At 38.6% G+C, this 18,341-nt stretch overlaps 1 protein-coding gene across 1 annotated transcript; it reads left to right on the forward strand.

Annotated features, from left to right (window-relative positions):
• Positions 1-967: 967 nt before the first annotated feature.
• LOC143459009 (SWI/SNF-related matrix-associated actin-dependent regulator of chromatin subfamily A member 4-like) lies at positions 968-16,226 on the forward strand. The gene is made up of 36 exons (XM_076955950.1): positions 968-1,192; positions 3,072-3,307; positions 3,508-3,612; positions 3,898-3,967; positions 4,275-4,410; positions 4,780-4,922; positions 5,148-5,242; positions 5,378-5,514; positions 5,775-5,887; positions 6,135-6,238; positions 6,488-6,640; positions 6,784-6,888; positions 6,954-7,124; positions 7,330-7,455; positions 7,640-7,687; positions 8,071-8,142; positions 8,364-8,495; positions 8,670-8,833; positions 9,104-9,281; positions 9,408-9,536; positions 9,670-9,783; positions 9,860-9,973; positions 10,275-10,374; positions 10,539-10,680; positions 11,119-11,261; positions 11,539-11,726; positions 12,178-12,287; positions 12,708-12,825; positions 13,291-13,437; positions 13,788-13,937; positions 14,317-14,416; positions 14,498-14,618; positions 14,767-14,974; positions 15,048-15,243; positions 15,502-15,626; positions 15,933-16,226. The coding sequence occupies exons 1-36, from the start codon at positions 1,042-1,044 to the stop codon at positions 15,954-15,956; spliced, it is 4,668 nt and encodes a 1,555-aa protein (XP_076812065.1). The 5' UTR covers positions 968-1,041; the 3' UTR covers positions 15,957-16,226.
• Positions 16,227-18,341: the final 2,115 nt, after the last annotated feature.

Genomic DNA, 18,341 nt, shown 5'->3' on the forward strand with positions numbered 1-18,341 from the left:
GTTATTAGGTGCAAAGTTATGCTGCTTATGGAAAACAGTATTGACAGATTGAGTGTGCCTGTGCTATGCCAAACTCTGCAGTCGAGGCTGTTGGCATAAACTGTTTCTGCAGCTGTCCAGACTGCAAAGTATGATAGTTTTCATTAAAATCTTGGGGTTGCAGAAGCAAAGTCGCTTAATAAAACAAAACCTGTTAGATTGCAGGCATACATGAAACTTTATGAGGCTATGCGCCACTGGTGCATAAGTAGCCTATGTGGCTCGAGGTCGTAACTGTTGTTGATAATCAGGCTGCCTCTGGCAAGAATGTGCTGTTGCTGCACACTTACCTCACCAATTTTCAGTGTTATCACCATCATAACCTTCTCCCCCAAATTCATCAAAACGTTAACTTTTAATGTAAATAAATGGTAAGAATTCTTTGTTGCCAGAGGATTTATGATAACAAAGAAAACTTGGTTGCTTGAACGCAAATTTATTATAAATAAACCAAAAACTGAGGCTTCAGTTCATCACACCAAAAGTTGCTTATTTGTACGCACGAGTTCTCATCAAAAACATTCCAGTCAGGTGCCTTGTTGACACTTAATGTTGGTTACGATTAATTTTTATTCTGCTTTGAAAAAAGCAAGTGGTGGAAAGTCACTAAACATGTAAGAATAGATAGCACACATATATATAACATACACTCTACAAATAGAAAAAATCGTTTTATAGGAAATATGCATTCACTACAAGCAGTGGATACCAACGACCTGGAGCGCGAATTTAAGCTGACATGTTCGCACACCACCAGGGCAAATGACAGTGCAATCATTTCAAAGCGTAACTCGATAGCTTATGCAAGTCCAGGTGCTTATTTTGACAGTTTAGAAATTCCTTTTCATGAATCAAAATCAATCTAACCCCAGTTACTGCCAATGGAGTTTTTTAGTAGTTGTTGTTTTGTTACCGTTTGTAGGTTACTAGGTCATTTATGAGTCTTTAGAATAAGCAAGTGGTTTCGGAATACTTTGCATCGACTGACTGCTGTGGCCTGGCATGTCTAATCCGATTCTAGGCCAAGCTGGTCAAGCCCCAGCCACAGGAACTAACACTCAGCCTCCTTTATCGAATCCAAACATGCCTGTTCCAGATAATTCACAGCCTTACCCTCCACCACAAGGGCAACGACCGTATCTTCAACCCCAAGGTATTTACACAGTAACAGACTTGCCTGTGTATTGGTAAATCAGGAATTGTTGAGGTGTGTAGCACTGAAGTATACTCCATACTGGATAGTGTGGTGCACGCTTTTGCGGCGTTTTCTCCTGTCACTTGCTATAACTTTCGTACTTGTATAGTGTATATACACATGTATTGTTATAGTAAATATAGGTAAAGTGAATTGCAACGTTTGTATGGCAATTTATATTAAATGAAGAAGGAATTAAGGTATCGGTACACGTCCTCATTTCAAAATTTGAGTTTTTGCACACAAGACTTTTTGTGAAAAGCTGCTATACTCTACAGTCTAATGTTTTTTGTGGGAGTCAGAATTTTTGTTGCTATCATGCATCGTGACGCGACACGTAATCGAAAGATAGTTTATCGAACGACACTTTATCGAACGACACTTGATCGAAACGACAGATGATCGAACCGACAGTTGATCGAACGACACTTTATCGAACCGACAGTTGATCAAACGACACTTTATCGAACCGACAGCTGATCAAACCGACAGTTGATCGAATCGACTGTTGCTTCTCCCGCACACAGTCATAGCAAAACGTGGCGTACAGTTGCATTGTTTGCTGTAGAAAATTGAAATTTGGTGACTTTTCATAAAAAATGTTCAGCTATCTGTCCATGTTTGTTTGATAAAGTTGGATTTTGTAATTTTTGAGATATTGTGATATTTATATAATTTTGCTCTCTCTCCGCATTGAAGCGTATTACTCATTTACGCACCAATAACTTGACTAACTATTCTCTTTCGTTCTCTTCTCACAGCGGGGGCGTGGCGTAACAAGAAGAATTTCTAGAAATGTGTCACTTTTAGAAATACCTAATTTACACTAAATTCACTTTCTTTAGTTTTACAATTATGATGTATACAGGAAGCCAGATGATGCTGTACACCTAATTTTTCCACATCACCAGAAAAATTTCATGTGTACGTGCTACCAAGCATCGATGCCATTTCTTTTGCGCTTTCGGTCAAGCTGGGATAAAGACCACTTTCAAGAAGCTACTTTGTGTAAAAGTCAGGCAGCGATATGCCCCTTGCTATGAAATTTTGCCTTCAATTTCTTACTCTTTGTATCTATAACGACTAGTCTAGTCTACTGTACAGACAATCTCGTACTTAGTGATTCTCGTGCGTATTCTTGTGATAACTTATTAATATGTTTCGGGCCGGATGATTTCGCATGGCGGGCCGGCCGCCATGCGAAATCGTCAACTTTATGATACAAATATAAAATATAGATATAAAATATAAATCGTCAACTTTATGATATATACATCACAATTCATTAATGTACACCATTACAAAGACCGCACATCACAATGGCTTATTGTCTCAATGTTTGAGAAACACGCAAAAATCTTGCTTGAAGCTATTCTCAAAGTTTGTCGTTTGATCAACTGTCGGTTCGATAAAGTGTCGTTCGATCAACTGTCGGTTCGATTACCTGTCGTTCGATAAAGTGTCGTTCGATCATCTGTCGGTTCGATTAACTGTCGTTCGATAAAGTGTCATAGTACCATCATGCATCGATATCATATTTGTCCTATGCCTTGATTCCACGAAGCATAGTTTCAATGAATTTCTATGTGATACATTCTTGAACTAAAACATAAAGTAAAACATATTTTTATTAATTTTACTTGATTAAAAATTTCTAGTCAATTAAAATTATACTGACAAAAAGTAGTGCAAAACATTCTGTGGTGTACTTACCAAGATAAACAAATGACATTTATAGGCCTGGTGATAAATTTATAAATGTACTGTTTGTAAAAGGCTGAACTCTTACAATCGAATCTGTTTTATTTTTAAATTTGACATTTCTCAACTTTTTTAGGCCAAGGTCAACCTTCCAACATGTACCCAGCCCCATCACTCCCACACATGGGTCCCATGTATCAGCAGCCCCCTCTTACTGGTGCCCCACCCATGAACACTGCATCGGCAAATGTAGAACACCCAACACAGCCCCAGCAATTACCCTCATACAGTGCTCCCCACCCCCCAACTTCGTCAGGACAATTTCCATCGTCGGAGAATTACTCGACTGAAAGTGTCACGTCCATGAAAAAGGTTTGCTCCATTTTCTGCTTTGTTATTTTTTGTGCAGGTTCTCTGCTAAAACAGATTTAATATATATATTGTGTATTATTATGCAATTTCAGCTTTCCTGTTATAATGGTGCTGCTGTTCGATGTAGATTTCATGTATCATACACTTTGTGTCATCTCACGGTAGTTGACCAGTAGCAGTTGATGGCTCATTTTTTTCAGGCAATGGAATCAATGCAAGCGAAAGGCCTCACAAATGATCCCAGGTATCAACAGCTTTCGTATCTTGTACGCCAGGCTGAGGAAAAACAACAACATGCTCCACAGGTTCGATGACTTTTATAGTGATGTCTAATGCCAATATTTCTTTCTACATTTTTTTGAAAATCGGTTCCATGTATTATGAATGTATATATAAAATTAATTGAATATTATTGCATAATGATCAGTTGGTGCTTTTGTTTTGTCGAACTTTCGAGTTCAGAGCAGTCTACGTAGCATGATGATTCATGCACTTTTCAAATTAACAGTCTAAAGACTTTCCATTTTACATTGCAAGGTATAATTATTTATTTTACAAATTTCTCATAAATTTAACGAGCATATTTTTAGGCACATCCCTATGTAACGGCAAGCTCTGGAGATCAGCAACAAATGGTGCAATTCCAACCTTCTGCTCAAAGTATATAGATGTTGTTATGGATACTAATCAATAGTTGTCCTATGCATTGATTAGTAATGGTCCAAATGCTGTTAATGTGTTAATGCCCTGAAATTTTTTGCTTACAGTAATTTTACTTTCTATTGAAAACAAATACGATTGTCTTTTTCAAATTGGTTGAGTATATAATAAGAGAGAAATTTAATTATGAACTTTGTCACGACAGCTTGTTGCTTAAGAACAACAAAAAGCGTAAAGTTTTCGCCATAAACGCTGTTTGCATAAAGCTCGAAGCATCGCTGACCATGAACTTGTACTTGATTTCAAGCAACTCCATATTCAAGTGGAGCTCCAGCCCCAAACACAAGTCAACCCCCGATGAGTGAGCCAACCTCTCTTCCGACGTCCACCAATGTCACTCCTGCCGCAGGACAACCTACATCGGAAGCCGGAAGCTCGACCAAGTAAATTGGTTGTTTTTCAAAATATCCTTACTAATTTTATGCTGATTGTAGACTTTCTGGATTTAGAAATTATTTTACTCTCTTGTATATACTATCTTTTTTAAATGCTTTGAATACATGTTCCTACCCAGGAAACGAGAATAATCGTGCAAGGCAAAGCGTTACCAAAATTCAGCTGTTAATACTTTTATTATTTTGAGCTGTTTTGGAGAGTTAATGATATGTTTATTTCATGGAATAAGATTAATAGTATTCAATAAAATTCTGTTGTATTATATAAAATAGTTGTAATACTTTAATTAGTCACTTTGAGCTTCTTCCATCTGCTTTAATGCAGATTTATCCTGATGGTTTTTTTGACATTTCCAGAGAACCAACGTCGTTCTCCAGCCTGCAGTTGTTCCAGCTGAGAGCGCAGATATTAGCTTATAAAATGTTGGCACGGCAACAAGTAGTCCCGGATCAACTGATGCAAGCAACTCATGGGAAACGGGCAGCTAACCAAGCTAATGGTGAGAATGTGTTGCAAGTGATGTAAGCTGATCAAATGCTTCGTTTAATTGCTAACTTTCATGCACAGTGCTGGCAAAAGAGTAATGCAACAATTCAAACCCGACAATTTTAACCCTCTCCCTTTTAACAATTCAAACCCTAACCCTACAATTGTCAGGTTTGAATTGTCAAGGTAATAGCGAAACGTTACCCGTATGATTCACATAAAAACATTATGCTTAAAGCTGCAGCATCGCCTGCACCAGGATCAACCACCAGCAGTTTACAAGAAGCGGAAAAACCTGCAACTCCGTTAAAACCATCAACGGAGAACAACCAGGTCCACTTTGAACTTTATTATCAAATTGTTTACGTATAAAATCAAACTTTGTAGAAATTTCTTAGTCTTGTGTGTATTTTTATCGTTCTTAAAAGTCTTACTATAATTTTGATGAAATTGAAATTATTCTTTCAGTCTGCTCCGTCTTCCCCAGCTCCTCCACAAGATCTCGCAACCTTGCTCCAAATACCACCGAAGACAAGCAGGCTTGCTCCTATGAAGAAACCAGAAGGCATAGATCCCAACATCATCTTGCAGGAGCGTGAGAACAGGTAAGATACGGCTAAACTAGTTGCTAATAGTTTAAAATTTATCGTTTGGGATCATAATACCAGCGTTGTTGCTGGTATAAGGTGCGGTTAAATATGGGTAATTTGGATGAGATGGACTGGACAGGTTATGTTGATTCTCGTTAGAACGTGAGACTTGTGGTTACGTCCAAGCTACGTAACAGGCATAATACGTCTATCATAAGAAGCCAAGTTAGTGGTGTCAGTGCATAGATGCTGACTATTAATAACTTTGTTTACAGAATTGAAGCTCGAATTGCTCAACGTATCGTGGAACTGGAGAACATTCCAGCAAATATCGCCGATGATCTTCGTATTAAGGCTACCATTGAACTCAAAGCTCTTCGGTTATTAGGTTAAACTCTTATATGTTGCTAAACCTATAAATTTCTAGCTTAACCAGACGTGTTTATAAAGCAGTGTAAGTGGTTTGGATCCAACACACCCGCTCTGTGTTGTAACATTGTTTATGAAGCATTTGCTGCATTCACCTGATTTCAATGTTTCCTTGCGCCTACTTTTGCTAATGCTTAGTGACCAATTGACAATAAAACTACAAGATTTAGTTATGCACGTTTCTTATAACAACCCCTACATGTCAGGTTTTCAGAAGCAACTTCGAGGCGAGGTGATGACAGCCATGAGAAGAGACACCACCCTTGAAACTGCCCTCAATGCTAAAGCGTACAAGAGAATGAAGAGACAGGTACCGTCCACATACTCGATCTACTTTCAAGTAATTTATAAGCAGTTAAGAGAGATTTTCTGATACATTCCCTTTGAATCGGAATTGGTAGTTTTAATTTTTTAGTAGAAAAACTTGATGTGACCAAGGAGCAGTATATGACATAAATTCACTGTGTGGACATGGATATTAGATATCAGATGTGGATGTTAAATTATAACTTGATGATGTCACTACTCACTAACGATGTGTTTGTTTTGACTTTCACAGAATCTTCGTGAAGCTCGGCTCACGGAGAAGTTGGAGAAAGCTCAAAAGTTGGAAGCAGAGAAGCGCCGTAAACAGAAGCACAATGACTTCCTCCAGAGCGTCATGCATCATGCGAAGGAGTTCAGAGAATTTCATCGAAGCATCAGCGGCAAGGTGCGGCCATTTTGCAACAAATCTGCCGTTGATGCAGTTGCGATTATCTCATCCCTGGGTTCTTTTTGCAGTTTTTATAGTTTTTCAGCGCCGCGCACAACAGTGTTGAAATGTTAGTGGATTTTTTGTTGCTTTATTTTCAGATTGCAAAACTGACGAAAGCGGTGCAGATGTATCATGCCAACACAGAGAGAGAACAACGCAAAGAAGAGGAGAGAATTGAAAAAGAGAGAATGCGACGTTTAATGGTTAGCATTAAGTGTGTTATCCTCCTCTATTCCTTGATCCTAAACTTACATCTTCCTTGATCCAGGCGGAGGATGAAGAAGGCTACAGGAAGTTGATCGACGCAAAGAAGGATCGACGTCTCGCTTATCTCCTCGGTCAAACGGACGAGTATATTCGAAACATTGTCAAACTAGTTAAGGAACATAAACTTGCGTTGGCAAAGAAGAAAGGCAAAAGGAAGAAGAAGAAATCTGAGGTATTGAAGAGCTTCTTTCTCATAGTTTAACAGTTGAAATCGTCACAATCAAGATACTTTGTCTGTGATTGGAATTGATGAGTGTATTTGTAAACATAAATGGTATGAAGTGGAAGTTACCGTTACCACAAGTGCTCTATCCTTCCACTTCCAGCATTTAAGTAAGTTAAATGGTCTTGTCTGACTTGTCAAATTTATGTCTCAGGATGAGGAAGACCAAGATCGTCACGTTGCTGTAAAGAACATCGAAACAGGGGAGATATTGCACGGTGAGACTGCTCCGAAAGCATCCAATCTCGATGCTTGGTTAGAAATGCATCCCAACTTCCAGGTGAGTTGCAGCGGAAGATTTCGTTATGAAACTACATCATATCAGGCATTGTAATACGGCCGGTGTTTTTTAGTTCTATGATATGAGTTGAAGCTTGTATTGATATAATAATTTGTTCGATTTAAAGACGAAATTTATTTTACTATGGAGATCTAAAGATCAAACTTTTATAATTGCTGCTCAGGTTGCTCCTCGGGAGGAAAGTGACGAGGAAGAAGAGGACGAAGGAGAGGTGAGATTATTTTGGGATCATCTTTCTCAGATGCTTCTCATCTTGGCATGCACATCTCCATTCGCTCATAGATTAACTTAGTCGCTTCATATTTTTGAGTAAATTGTTACTCTCCATTTATTGTTTATTTAACTTTATCTTTTTTTTACTTATTTAACTTATTTATTTTATTGTTTAACTTATTGATGCACTTGTGTTGAAAAGGAACTTTTACGTTCAATGTCCTACAAGTGTTTGAAAGTAACTTGCTGGTTTGAATCTTCCTAACTAACCAAACCTTCTCTTCATGTCTTTTGATTATCACTTTGGTTATTATTAACAAGTATAGAAGGCTAAGCAGTAACATGGTAGTGATGGTACCTGACTCTGTCGTTGTGATTTAGGAACAATCGCAGCCGGAGAAGTCAGAACAGAAGGAGGAAAATGAAAAGAAAGAAGATAATTTGGATGATATTGTATGACTTCGCTTGGATGTTGCACTGTTTTTAGTTTAAAAACATTCACTTTGATGTCGTTCGTTCTTGTTTATTGTGATAAATATCTGTATCTAATGCATGAGTTTCGGTATTTTGTAATAACTCAAGTCATTGAATAACTCAAGTCTTTGAGAGGTTTTGGTTTTTCCCTCTGGCAAACAACTAAAAATTTTCTACTGGACAACGTTTGCACTGTTCAGGCAAATGCCGAGTTAGACGACGAGTACACAACGTACGACTCGAATACGTATTACGCCGTCGCTCACAACATCAACGAGAAAATATCAGAACAACCAAAAATGTTGGTCAATGGGACCTTGAAAGAATACCAGGTTGCTTTTGTGACATCATCGATTGTCATTGTGATGTAATAAGTATGATTGTGTTTAAAATGGGAAGCCAGTATATAAATTTGAGTGTTAGAAAGAAAGTTGCTAATAATATGCTGCATGTTGTCGTGGAAGGTATTTCAGGTCTACTCATCTCATTTCTATATTATCAAACAGATCAAAGGTCTGGAATGGTTGGTTTCACTGTACAACAACAACTTGAATGGAATCTTGGCCGACGAGATGGGGCTGGGGAAGACGATACAAACCATAGCACTGGTGACTCACCTCATGGAGAAGAAACACGACAATGGGCCTTTCTTGATCATCGTTCCGCTCTCGTGAGTTTCAATTGTATGAAAGCAACTTAGCCATTTTAGTTTGCTAAAAGGTCATACAACTTTTAAATACATACCTATTTATGTTTTATGGTGATGTTTTTAGTTATCCATGTTTTTATATTGAAAGTATTCTTTTATTGAAATTCTTTAAATGAAAACTTGATCGAAAATCTTGGTTTCAGATGTATTAAAGAATATGGATGTAATATGTACGTCGTACATGTTACATATTATTACACTTACATGTTCTGTATTAAATTTTCGTTTTAGAACTCTCTCAAACTGGGTTCTGGAGTTCGACAAATGGGCCCCATCTGTGATAAAGGTCGCTTATAAGGGGTCGCCCCAAGTCCGCAAGACTCTCTCCTACAACTTGAGGGCGGGAAAGTTTCACGTCGTCATCTCTACGTACGAGTACGTGATTAAGGACAAGCATGTTCTCTCAAAGGTAAAAAGTTTTATCTACTGTTAGCTTGAGTTCAAAGCAGCAATGAGTTCATCATAACAACAGATAGTTGGTTGAAGTTGATATTACGGGGTAAGATCGCATGATACTTGCATATTTTATCTCCAGATTCGGTGGAAATATCAGATAGTTGACGAGGGTCATCGCATGAAGAACCATCACTGCAAGTTAACACAAGTCCTGAACACACACTATCTCAGCCCACATAGATTACTCCTTACGGGCACACCTCTGCAGGTTTCACGCTCGCATTGCTTAGACTGCGCATCTACTGCATATCATCATAGATGGATAAGACATTTAATTTGCTTGATTATTAAGCAGGTGATATTAAAAAAGTTCTTTTCTACCATACAATTTCTTGTCATAGAATAAATTGCCGGAATTGTGGGCCCTCCTTAATTTTCTCCTGCCGTCCATATTCCAGTGTTGTTCCACGTTCGAGCAATGGTTTAACGCGCCCTTTGCTCTCACCGGGGAGAAGGTCTGTATAAAACAAAATATTCATCCACGCATGGACACTAATGTTTAGCAATTAATTAAACGTTTCACTAAATCAGGTTGATTTAAACGAGGAAGAGACGTTTTTGATCATTCGTCGTCTCCACAAAGTGCTTCGTCCTTTCCTCTTGAGAAGATTGAAGAAGGAAGTTGAGAATCAACTCCCTGAAAAGGTGAAACTTTGTGCTCCATCCATTTGAAATTTTTTTTTATTTGTGCTGAGAAAATTTTCCCGGCAGTGATTGCTGATATAAGTGATACCTCCTGCAAGGCAAGCAGCAGTTCATGAACATTTTACTCTGCATTTAAGGAGCATAGCGTCCCTTATCTTCATCAGCGTATACAAAACTTTTAGTGGCATCCGCTTTCCCTTAGTCTCATAATATTTTTGATTTTTAATCCGGTATTTGAAGCTTATGCTCAACTTCATAGAAGGATACACTTTTTTAATGGAATTTGTTTTCTATATCCCAGGTTGAGTATCTGGTCAAGGTTGACATGTCTGCTTTGCAGCGATTGTTGTACTGCCACATGCACGCACACAGTCTTGTGCTTACAGATGGCTCTGAAAAAGGTAAGACCTACGCCCCTCGCTAGATGCATGTTTTACTTTATACTCGTAAAAACACGTTAGTATGAGCCGTAAGTTTTCAAATAGTAAAAAATTCAGTGTTTTTTGGGCATTTCCAACTAAAGAAACTCTAAAGTTATCCCAATAAACGAAACATCTCAATGCAGGAAAGCAGGGCAAAGGAGGAGCAAAGACGTTGATGAACACCATCATGCAACTTCGGAAGATTTGTAACCACCCGTTCATGTTCAGACACATCGAAGAATCCATGGCTGAGCACTTTGGGATTGCTGGAGGGATTGTCACTGGGTAGGTCAAAGTTTATTTTGCCAGAAGTGATGATTTTAACCTTTGAACCAGCCGACCAGACATTGTTTATGGATTTATTTTTAACATGATATCTAATTTGGTGAATTTGTTTCCAGTACAGTGGGTTAGTTGTGGCCTTTTTAGGAAGTTAGTTGCCCACTTCATTCGATTAAGCAGCAATTCATGGAAATTCTTATCAACCCCACAAGTATCAAAGAAATGAGAGAGTATTACTAAGAGATTTATGCTCTATTCAATGTGTAGAAGATTACTAGTTAAAATGAAGAGATCTTAAATTGATTTGCCGACCATAGAAGAAATTTCATAATATTTTTGTTTGATGCTCGCTGCAACTAGTAGAGGCAGAAAGTGCCAATGTATGGACACAGATTGTGTCCACCGAATAAACGTTAAAACAGAACATTTCCTACTTCACAGGCCTGACTTGTATCGCACCTGTGGAAAGTTTGAATTACTCGACCGACTTTTGCCAAAGTTGAAGATAAGCAGCCATCGTGTCCTCTTGTTTTGCCAGATGACGTCAACCATGACCATACTGGAGGATTACTTTGCGTACCGAGGTACGGTGCTTTTCACTTTTGATGGGTTGCTGGCATGATATCGTTTTCATTACTCTCCAGTGCTTAAACAGTTGCACTGTTTTCCCAAACCGTGTCAGCAACAAACGGTTATACTTTGAAAATTTATGCTTCTTTTTTTATCACAACAAGAGAACCTAGTAATTGTGCCTGTTGTAGTTGAACTTGCCATCAGTGTTTCATAAAAAACCACTTTAGCTTAAAAAATGCTTTTCAACACAACCACCCTGAATGAAGTATTTGAATATTTGCTTTGAAGGACACAAATATCTGAGGTTGGATGGATCTACAAAGGCTGATGATCGTGGAGAGATGTTGTTCAAGTTCAACGCGGCTTCTTCCGAGATCTTCATCTTCCTCCTCTCAACAAGAGCAGGAGGACTCGGACTCAACCTCCAGACTGCCGACACCGTCATCATCTACGACAGCGATTGGAATCCACATCAGGTAAATGATAGGGTTTCTGTCATAAACATGCAATTCGTGAGACAATCTATTGTGATATCATAAACATGAAACATGTGATTGATGAGACAATCCATTGTGATGTCATAAACATAAAACATGTGATTGGTGAGACAATCCAATGTGATGTCAATAACGAAAGCCGTGAAAACGTTAGAAATCAACATACAGGCTAATTGATTGAGCCTGTTGAGTAGTTTATTTAAGTAGGTGTTTATTCTACTTGAGTGCATGTTGTTGTGGTTATAACAAATCAATGATGAACCTCCGTCAGTTTTACTTCAACGTCGGGTTCTTTTCATTGTTAAAACCCATCATTTGTCATTACAACATCTCACATAATAAAGGATTTTGTCCGGTTTATTGCCACAATGTGACTGTGGATTATTATTTGACGTGATTATCTCTATAACTTCTCACATCCGCTTTACAGGACATCCAAGCACAGGATCGCGCTCATCGCATCGGACAAACAAACGAAGTTCGTGTTCTTCGGTTCATGACGGTCAACTCTGTTGAAGAGAAGATTCTCGCTGCAGCCAGGTAGTTCAACGTGACTTTCCGCAATTTCTATGGTTTATCCAAGTACTATTTATAGTTCACATTATGTTTGTCCATTGGTTGGAGGGGCTTAAGCTATAATCATGTCTAGTTGTACAACATTTTGTGTTGTTAGATTAAAAGATTATTTCGTGTATGCTTATTATATTGCTTATACCATATACCTTACTTCTTTATATTACCTGTAAAGTAGGCTGAACAAATGTAAAAATGCTGACCATAATAACAGGATAGAAATGCTTCATAAACAAACAATAATCAGATAAAGGATTAAAGCTGCAACAGTTTTTGGTTTTCAAAATACCGGTACACGATTTAACAATCAAGATAAACATGAATAATGGTTAGTATGGTTGTTAGTTACAAAGCCCAACATAAAAATATTATAACATGAACGATCAGATTCAAACTCAATGTCGATGAGAAGGTTATCCAAGCCGGGATGTTCGACCAGAAGTCCACCGGGAGTCAGCGAAGGGCATTTCTCAGTGAAATTCTTCTCCGAAACAACCAAGACGAGGTGAGATCACTGCAACGCTTAGAGGCATAAAACACTGATGTTACCAAGCCCCCTTACTACGACTTAATTTATTTTAAACGTTCATTTGTGGTCATGTTTGAGAAAGTGATGAAAGCTTCTGAACCCTGCCAGCCATATGTCTACTCATTGCACCATCACTCCCATCCGTGCATTGTTATTTGGTGTAATCAGAAACAGTGTTTTTGAGGAGTGAAATGGGCAAAATTTATATTTCTGCAACTACAGAAGAAAATCAGCAATTTGTCTTTAAAAGTTGCAGTCTTCAAACTTTCTTATCGGTCGCCTTAAAAAATCTGATCATGACAATAAACACTTGTGTTAGTATGACTATATGACTTTGACTCAGTATGACTATATGACTGTGGCTCAGTATGACTACATGACTGTGGCTCAGTATGACTATATGATTGTGACTCAGTATGACTATGTCTCGATCTGACTCAGGATGAGGACGAGGTTCATGATGATGAAACAACCAATCAGATGATTGCTCGAACCGAAGCTGAGTTTGAGCAGTTCCAGCAGATAGACATCGATCGTCGACGCGCGGAAGCCCGAGATCCGAATCGGAAACCCCGACTCATGGAGGAGGTGGATTAAGTTGATGTTTTTGCCGAAATTTTGTTATTAGAGATTATTGAGTAGAATTATTTGTCTTGAAACGTTTGGAGTGTTCAAATTTTAGTGCTGAATACTGGTTGTTGTCAAAGTTGTGTATTTGAATTTTCTGTGTGAATTTAGCAACTTATAATTTATTAAACTGATATTTAAGGTGCCAAGTATCTCCCATATTCTGTAAGTTTGTTGCATTGACGAGGAATGTTTCAGACATCATATTTCTGACGACTTGTATAAGCCAAGTTGATAAAAATAAATCCTTTCCTTGCAAAGCATTAATAAATATCATAACTGTGACGTAACAATGGGATTGTGATTGACAGGACGAGTTGCCTCCTTGGTTGCTGACCTCAGCAGAGGACCTCGTTCGACTGACCAATGAGGAGGAAGCGGACAAGCTCTTCGGAAGAGGATCTCGAACTCGCAAAGAGGTGGACTACAGCGAGTCGCTCACCGACAAGGAGTGGATGAGAGTAAGTTGTTCATCGTGCTTCTTCCATAAATGATCTTTATAGCCCCTTCCATGCGGGGAATTATTTGCAACTGGAATGGGATGTGTTACAATAAATAGAATGATCTGGTTAAAAGCATGGATTATCTGATATTTCAACAAAATCCAGTCTAACTAATGTGAACACAGAGCATTATATCTTACAGAGGGTTGCCGTGTGCGTTCTATTTAGACAATAAATAGAATAATTTGCTAAAAATAACATGAAATATCTGCCACCGATATGTCAATGAAATTCAGCTGTCTAGTCCATCACAAACACAGGATATCTATCTTATTCATGGTGGCCGTGCTGTCATGTGCATGAGAGGTTTAGGATAACGACTCATTATCCTGTGCAGGCAGTGGAGGACGGCATTGATGTTGAGGAATTGGAGGACAAGAAGAGGAGCAAGAAGCAGAGAAAGAGGAAGCGGCTTGATGGAGACGACGACAAACCAGGTTTATTTTGTTACAGATACTGTATCTCATAATTCTCTTCAAATTTAGCTCAATGTAGTAACTTTCCTTCTCTTCTCACAGCAACCTCGGTTGTGAAGAAACGTCGCGGCCGCCCTCCAGTGGAGAAACCAACACCGAATCCTCCAAAACTGACCAAACAGATGACAAAGATTATCGAGCACGTGATAAAATACACAGACAGGTAAAAGTGCACAAAAGCAGAATCATTTCCGCCACAAAATCACAAGCAAACAATCATGATGCTGAAGTGTTTTCAAAACATAATTACTGCGTAAATGCTTGTTGCAGTTGAACTGAGGTAAGCTTTCTAATTATCTGTCACCATGCAGCACCGGACGCCGCTTGAGCGATCCATTCCTCCAGCTTCCAGCTCGCAAGGAGCTCCCGGATTACTACGAGATGATAAAGCACCCGGTGGACATCAAGAAGATCAGAGATCGGATCAAAATGCACAGATACCGGAGCTTTGACGATCTGGAACGCGATTTCGTGGTCATGTGTAAGAACACACAATCGTACAACGTCGAAGGCTCGCTGGTGAGTGCAGTGGTGGGAAGAGCGCTTATTTAGCTTGTTCAGATCATCAAGTCGGGGATTTGATCTTTGACAGATCTTCGAAGATTCGATCAAGCTCAACACGGTCTTCACTTACGCTCGCGAAACCTTGGAGAAGACAGGTCGTCTTCCTCCGCTGCACGATGAGGAGCTGCTCCAAGATGAGGACAGCGTCATGACAACCACATCCGCTTCTTCTCCACATACCGCAGTTGCAAGTAATGACGAGGAAAAGGACTCTGATGACGAACGTGAGTTTTCATAATGACTTTGATTATGACGTCATAACAGGATAAGGGTAAAATGTCGTACTTGGCTTTTAGCTGGGGCAGTGAGCAGTTAGTCTTTCCTGATAATGTTTTACAAATTAAGGTGTCACTAATAGATGAAGTTATTTGTCATTGTAACTGATGTCAGTGTGAGGTGAAAAGTGATTGTAAAAAAATTCCGCAATTTAACGAGTGTAGATGACGTCATTATATTAACACGATTGTGTTTATGATGGTCAGCACTGCGGGTTAAGATTCGACTATCGAAGGACCCTCCCACGCCGAAGTCTTTCCGCAGAAAGACCGGATCTGGTCGTCGTAAAGTCATCTCAGACGACGAGGTCGACTACGATTCCAAGGATGACGTAAGTGCTTTCGTCATCGTGTGTGCCAACTCGAATCTGGCTGCTGGTCGAACGGTGGTTTTGAGATCGATACAATCAGTCATAGCACCACTACCCTGTATCATTACATGACCGGATTGTTTTTAACTGTCGCTTTACATACTTGTCAAATTTTTTCTGAGTTTTGATAAATAGAAGGACACTTACATCGCTTTGGTCACTGAGCCGGCATGCATTCAAGAAAGCTTCATTTTTGCTACTGTAGCTGTGTCAAAACCGTCCGCGGCATATATTTAGCCAAAAAAATAATTATCCAACTTATTTCAGATTGCTTCAGAAGATGACGATTGATCGTTGAACACTTGCCAACTTCTTAAGATATTTCAAACAAACCGCTTTGCTGCTTGTCAACGTTGTGCGTCATAAAACATTGTACAAATGTCTCTTTCAATTGTATGCAGTCTGGGATATTGTGCTTTGCACGAGGATAGCGCCATTTATTATAATGCTACGTCACTACCGGCTTCTAACCTCTATCTAGTTTGGATTTGCGTAAACTCATATTTGAGTGACAGCATCAATCTGCATGTTTGTCTTTGTCAATAAAGTATGTACTGGTCAGTGCGTCGTTAGTTATCTATTTTACGTTGAACAGGGTAAATTATTTTGATTAACATAACTTCGGAATGGCGTAAGTATCATTCTGGAACGTAGACCGAATCTGCAACTAACAGCTCTATTTCGTCATTGAAGTAGGATCCGTCAATACACCAGAAGGCGTGTTTCTTCGTTTTTGCTTGGGTGCGTGATATACGTTTCACCTATTAACGCATCACACATACAGAGAACAAATAGATATTTACAGATAAGTTTATGACGTGTTTAGGTCTGTGCTTGGTCGTGTTGCTAGTTGCTGCTTGTGGTTTTTGTTCCTGCTTAAGCGTAGTAGGAAGAATGAATGTGGCATTTTCTTCATGGGGTGACCTAGTCCTCAGCGAGTCTAGTATACAAGTGCGCAATTACAGGATGCCTTTGTATGCCAGGCCCCAGCTTCTCAAATTGTGACGTCTTCTGTTTGTGTACAATACCCTCCTCGGCTTGTGGGCTAAGCCGCTTTTAGCTTTACTGCTGCAAAGTCTAAAATTAATACATGCTTGCCAAGCCTGGTAACGTCACAAACGTGCATTGTAAGTGCTTGCCGGCAAATCGCTGGTTGCAGCAATTCCAACATTTACCAATTTTTATCACCAAAAGAACCTTTCTGTTATATTCTGATAACGCCTGTTTCACGTCTACCATGGAAATGACGTCAGACTTGATTTGTGGTTTTATTGCACAGACCTTAACCTTGTTTTGCAAGCGTAGGCTACCGGTACTTTGATGCATCGCTCTGCCATAAAAAGGTATTAAACCTAAATGATTTTATGACCTTATTTTGTAACATTTAAATAGCGATTGCATAAGACAATCTGATTCTGAATTTAGAAACAACGTCTTAAATTTAACAATCAATGAGCAAGTTTTTGAACGAAGACTTTATCCTCATTGGCTAACAGCAAACATCGCAATCTAATCACGCTTTTATTAGCCTACACTATTTTCTGCGAGTAATTTATAATTTTTATATCCAGCAAAACATTTATTTGTTTCTTTATGTTCACGCACCTGCATATAGGCTAAAACCCGTGTAAAAAATAACAAAACAGACCTCAGCTTTGGGAATGGAGCCCGGGCGTCTAGGAAATGGCAAAACATGTGTCTAATGGAAGTTGTTCATAGGGTAGTTAAGTGTCTATAAAGTATGCATAGATTGTTTTGGAAAACATAGCCTATGTGGCATGGTAGGGAAAAATAGATTATATGCGAGTGTCTATGGGTCGGTTACCAAATGTCTCCCAGAAATTCGTAGAACGTTTTGTGAAGAAAATGTTAGAAAATAGACTTTATTTGAGATGTTGCTGTTATTTCTTGCAAGTTATAAGCTCGGCAATGATTTCTTGCTGTCCAAGCATTGGTTATAGAGCTTCTCGTGGTGGAAGTTTCAATGGACACACACACACACACTGCATCGGTTGAAAAACACTGCATCACCTACAACAGTATGACTTGCAAAACGACAAAGTCAAAATTTGTCAAAATTTTGCATAAGCCGTTTAAATTTCGGAAAAAATCTACAGCAATTTACTTTCGTTTGGTAAATCATGTAAAGTTATAAACAAACGTTAATTAATGTCTAAGCCTTAAGGGCTTCAAAATGTAAAATTAAAGTACTTCTTTCTCTTTGCATTTTGTGTTGTTCTTTTGTTGAACTATAGACTGATGATAGAATACCTACTAATAACTAGTGTTACTTTAATAACTCGTACTAATAATAATAAAAACAAGTACTAATCTTGTTTTTGGATTTCTATATCTGAACACCAACACTTAAAACCATAGACATAATAATAAAGCATTTATGTTTTCAATAATTTTAGTTACTGAGAAAAATAGTTGACAACTTCACTATTTATGAGTGTAATTTTGTTAGTTTTAGATGCATTCTAGGCTACACCATTCTAGAGGTTGTAAATTCAAAATCATACTATTACTGTATGTCTGCGTATGTAGCCTATGGGCCAGTACCCATAGCGTATACTGCTATAGGCTGCCGCTTTTTCATCTGAAAAAAATCGTACGTTCGATTGGTTCTGAGCTATTTTTACAGTTAGTTGTTAATCCAACTCCAACTTAAGT

Source organism: Clavelina lepadiformis, chromosome 5, assembly GCF_947623445.1.
Source record: "Clavelina lepadiformis chromosome 5, kaClaLepa1.1, whole genome shotgun sequence".
NCBI classification, from domain to species: Eukaryota; Metazoa; Chordata; class Ascidiacea; order Aplousobranchia; family Clavelinidae; genus Clavelina; species Clavelina lepadiformis.